Source organism: Mesitornis unicolor, unplaced genomic scaffold, assembly GCF_000695765.1.
Source record: "Mesitornis unicolor isolate BGI_N332 unplaced genomic scaffold, ASM69576v1 scaffold39391, whole genome shotgun sequence".
NCBI lineage: Eukaryota > Metazoa > Chordata > Aves > Mesitornithiformes > Mesitornithidae > Mesitornis > Mesitornis unicolor.
In genome coordinates this window covers 13,975-19,122 of record NW_010165222.1, presented here as the reverse complement: position 1 = coordinate 19,122, position 5,148 = coordinate 13,975, and the positions used below count along the sequence as shown (strand labels likewise).

General features: G+C 39.4%; 1 protein-coding gene across 1 annotated transcript; it reads left to right on the top strand.

Annotated features, from left to right (window-relative positions):
- Positions 1-806: 806 nt before the first annotated feature.
- HSPA13 (heat shock protein 70kDa family, member 13) lies at positions 807-5,147 on the top strand (the record flags this gene model as incomplete). Its single annotated transcript, XM_010194548.1, has 4 exons — positions 807-1,147; positions 2,164-2,377; positions 2,934-3,101; positions 4,477-5,147. Coding segments are annotated over 4 exons (1,394 nt in total), but the record flags the coding sequence as incomplete, so codon positions are not given.
- Between the last annotated feature and the right edge of the window lies 1 nt (position 5,148).

Sequence of the window (5,148 nt, the reverse complement as noted above, 5' to 3'; positions counted from 1 at the left end):
CGCTCTTCCCTGCTGGGGAAAAGAGCTTACTCACTCTCTGAAGTTTAAGTTACTTAGATTTCTTCTTGAGATTTTTGTTTGGTTTTCTTTGCACTTTTTTTTCCCCTCTCCTCTGAGACATTGCTTTATATTAGACTTCTGGGTTCCTTGCTTTGTCTGTTGACTGCATGTAAAATTAAAACAAACAAACAACAAAACCCACACAGAGCTCTGCACTTAAACTAGTCTACCCTTTGATTTTAAGGCATGGGAAAGATTCAGAGGTGCGGGAAAGATGCTTTTTGGGAGCTATGACTGAAATAGGAGGAGTCAGCATGGCTTTCCATCTCCTTATTTTTAGACTTTGAAGTTCCAGAAAATGTTTGAATTGGGATTTTGTCATTTCACTGTGACTTTGTCCAGCCTCATTAACTAGATATCCTTTAGGGGTTATTCCTAGGCAGTTCCCTCCAAAGATATTCATTAACCTATATTTTTGAAGTACCTTGCAGAGATAAAATAAATTATTATAGGGTGGTGATATCTTTGGCTTTGCTGTACCTCTGGGGTTTTGGTTTTTTTTAACCAGTTTAGTATTTAATGCCTAAAGATTTTTGATTTTTCTAACCACTTCTTATTGAATTAAGTGACTTGAATTTGCTAATGACCTTTGAAGAAATTGGAAGCTAGTTTGGGAGCTGAACAAGCTTCAGAGTGTGAAATAAAGCTGCATGAGATGTAAGGTATAATGCTGTGTAACTTGCATTGACGTCTAAGTTTGTAGTGGTAGATACTCTAACCTTATTTTTTAAAATTCTGTGTTTCAGGTTCGGCAATTCTGGCTCTCTTGTTAGCTGGCTATCTAGCACAGCAGTATTTACCAATGCCTACACCGAAAGTAATAGGCATTGACCTTGGCACGACTTACTGCTCTGTTGGTGTCTTTCTGCCTGGAACAGGGCAGGTGAAAGTTATTGCTGACGAAAATGGGCACAACAGCATACCAAGTATAGTCTCTTTTACGGACAGAGATGTGTACATTGGATACGATGGCCTAGAACTGGCTGATTCAAATCCTCAGAATACCATATACGATGCAAAAAGATTCATTGGGAAAATCTTCACTTCAGAAGAACTGAAGAGTGAAAGCAGCAGGTATCCCTTTAAGGTAAGTAGCTGTCTGACTTGGTTCTCTCCAAGCAGTAGTCTATGGGAAGCTTGAAACATGTAGTAGATGACCAGATTTTCTGACCTTGAGTCATTTGGCTAAATCTGATTTGCCTGAAAACCATAAGAAAAGGGAGGAGGAAATGGTTGTGCAAGTTGCATTTCTCCATGTGAGAGCTGATAGTGATTTTCCAGAGGACCTTGTCCTCTACTGTGAAGTGTGTTTCTGGGTAACCTTCCAGCCCTTCTCTTACAGTAATAACGTCAGCTTGGAATTCTAACTGTGCTTCACTGAAACTTCGCTTCCCTCCTGATACTCTTAAAAAAACCAAACCAAAACAAAACACGCACAAAACCCCCAAACAACAGCAACAAAAAACCCTGCAAAAAAACCCCAACCACCCAATCAAAAAAACCCTACAAATGGGTAAAAGTCACATCTTCTCTGTCCCAGTGCGTGTTTTTTCCCTAGCGCTTTTCTAGTGCTTATGTGACCAGCAACAGATCTTTAAAGCTGCTTTTAAAAAAAAGTGTATTGTATTAATTTAGTGTGGTGCAGTATTTGCTGAAAAGAGACAAATTTTCAGGTACTACAAACAATCTTTGAATTCTTTACTTGTTAAGAGATGCTGTTCCAGAAAGAAACTATTTGCTTCCTTTCAGAAAGAAGGACCTCCAGGAAGCTTTATCAGTAGGGTAAACCTAATAATTAAAAAGCATTACTTGTATCTTGGAATGTGGTGTTGAAGTTGATTACACAGTTGCTAAATCTTAACCCTTTATTAGTGTGTCTTACATGGGCATGATGAGTGCCATTACTTTAGATATACTCCAACCCTTATGTTGCATGTTTTGCGTAATACTTGTGGTCAAGGAATAAAAGTGATTCAGGAAGTGGCAAAAGCAGATTCATATTTTTCCAGAATAAACAGACTATAAAACATTTGGCAAGAGCAGGATGGCTGAGAGTAAGAAAAAGACTTCTTACCAGTGTGTTGCGTTGCTTTTTCCTCCTAGATTTTCGACAACAATGGATCAGCCGAATTTTCTGTGACAACTAATGAAACCTTTCGGATCACTCCAGAGCATATTGGCTCTCAGCTGCTACTGAAGCTGAAGAGAATGGCGGAAGACTCTCTTGGCATGCCCATTTCGAAGGCGGTCATCTCTGTGCCAGCAGAGTTTGATGAGAGGCAGCGGAACTCTACCGTTAAGGCAGCTAACCTTGCAGGTGATGTCTCTTTATTCCAGTGCTTTTCTGTGAAGCCTTAAAATTATCTTTAGGTCTATTTCAGTAACAGTAAAGTCTTTGGGGAGGATAGAGAAGCAGTAAATCAGTAATGGAGAACCTTAGAAGGGACATTTTTTTTATTTACACACCATTAACAATTGTGAGGAACAGCAGAGAACTCTTGGGTACTGACGGGTGCAGCTGACCAATGCAAACAGAGCTAGTTAGAAGGAGTAAGTTTTACTTTGGGGAAAAGAGTCTTTTTGGTAATCTCCAAATAGAGAGAAAATGCAGAGCACCCTTGGACAATAATTTAAACTCATAATTCATGACTTCACGCTGACACTGAAGTAGTATTTCTTAGGCTTAAATAATGAAAAGAGTTCATTGACTATTATTGCTTAGAAAACTATTTCCTTTATATCAGACATTTATTTAAGGTAAATTTGGTTCTAAAAAAAAACCCAAAACCAACTAATGGTAAATTTCATTATGATGTGAGAACTGCCGTTTTCTGAAGTGTGCCTGACTTGCTTGGGATCTTTGCTTTTTGTAGGGCTAGAAATTTTGCGAGTAATCAATGAACCCACAGCTGCAGCTATGGCTTATGGACTCCACAAAGCAGATGTGTTTAATGTTCTGGTGGTGGATTTGGGTGGAGGAACTTTGGATGTGTCTCTGTTGAACAAGCAAGGAGGGATGTTCCTCACACGAGCCATGGCAGGTAAGAAAAATGCTTTACTTTCTCAAGGAGTGGGGGAAAAGAAAAGGTGCACCTAAAGTCACAATTAGAGAGGCTTTTTAAAACATACCAGCTTTGTCACGAAGTATTTTCCAAAGGTATTCTCAGCTGCCTTTCATGCAAAATTAGATTTGTGACTGGTTGCAACAATTAAAATAAATTCATGGGTTTTGACTGACTGAGAGGAGTAAGTTGTGATTTCATTTTACCTATGGCTGTTAACTTTTATGCTCACTAGTAAAAGTGCTGGTGCATGTTGCAATTACTTTGACTGGACTTTTGGGGGCAGAGGTTACAAATCGTTCTGTTACTTTTGTCCAAGCTAAAATATGTGCCAAATTATTGACCAGTGCTTCAGAGCATCCTTGCATTGTGCTTGGCTCCAGCTCAGCTCAGGGGAGGTTGGGAACACGCATACTGTTAACCCAGAAGTAAGTTTTGTGGTACATGATTTGTCACTTGGCAAACAGTTCTGGCAGCAATGTTTAGTACAACTGTAGTGAGTACACAACTGCTTTTCAGATGACCTGGATTCAGACAGGTCCGAGATGCAGCACTAACTGTCTGCATTGCCTTGAATGAACACATTTTGATGTGAGCCCCTGAGCCCAGTGAGAGTGGAATGGCAAGAAATGCTCAGCAGCATCATTCCAATTTTATTTAAATGGCGATCGTCCACTAAGTGAATTCCTGTTTTCAGTCAAAGCAGAACAGAAAGTTTGAGAATACTGTCCAACACAGATGAAAATCTACAGGCCATTTTATAACTCTGTTGAATGGAAAGCATGAACAGTTGTTTGAAAGGTTTTGGAAATGCAGTGCAAGAATAATCTTTCAGTAGAAATAGGTTATATGTTATACTTTTCTCTCTCTCTCTGAAGGCTAATATAAGACATACCTGTTAAAAGAGCTTGAAGTTCACTGCTTGCATTTTATCACTTTCTTCCAGTTTTGGCAGGTTATATACATATACTACAGTAACTTCAGTTACAGGATTCCAGCTAGAAAGTTACCGTTAAGTATTTTTGTTTATAGGACATACCTCTGTGAGTTAATGACCACTGCTTTTTTTGTTTTCCTGTTACTGTGTAACAGATTCCAGGGGAAGAACACTGAGGGGGATAAATTCTAAAACAGTTGCTAGATAAAAGCTTGGAAATTACTATTAATCATGCATTCTTCAGTGGACAACAATTATGTCTATTTTCCTAGCTCTGTGAGCTCTTGTGCTGTGCTTATGATCCTAGTATCATTGTTTTGGCCCTTGAGAACCATTTCCCAGTGAAAGAGAAGATGTGTGCCGCTTCCTGAAGCTTTGAAGATTTTGTATCTGATAACTTCTTTTCTGATGTTTCAGGTAACAACAAACTCGGGGGACAGGATTTTAATCAGAGGTTGATGCTGTATTTATATGATCAGCTCCATCAAATGTATGGTTCTCTACCATCAAGAAAAGAAGAAATACATCGCCTCAGGCAGGCTGTTGAAGCAGTTAAATTAAATTTGACTGTTCATGAAGCAGCTACGCTAAAGGTGTCATTGTCTGTGCCAGCAAGGAAGCTTGCAAAAGATCTTCCAGAAAGTGAGGTACAAACAATCACTGTGCTGAAAGACAAGCCTTCACGACAAACAAAAGATCTGGAAAATCTTGGAGACTCTTCAAAAGTAGAGAACAACTTAGTCAAAGTTGTGTTTGAAACAGAAATCTCTAGGAAGCTCTTTGAGACGTTAAATGAGGACCTTTTTGAGAAGATTCTTGTGCCCATTGAACAGGTGCTGAAGGAAGGCCACCTACAGAAAGAGGAAGTGGATGAAATTGTGTTAGTTGGAGGCTCCACCCGGATTCCTCAAATACGCAGAGTTATCAGGGATTTCTTTGGAAAGGAGCCCAACACCTCTGTAGACCCTGATCTAGCAGTTGTCATGGGTGTAGCTATCCAAGCGGGAATTGTTGGTGGATCATGGCCTCTCCAAGTCAGTGCTATAGAAATCCCTAATAGGCATTTACGGAAGACTAATTTTATCTGAA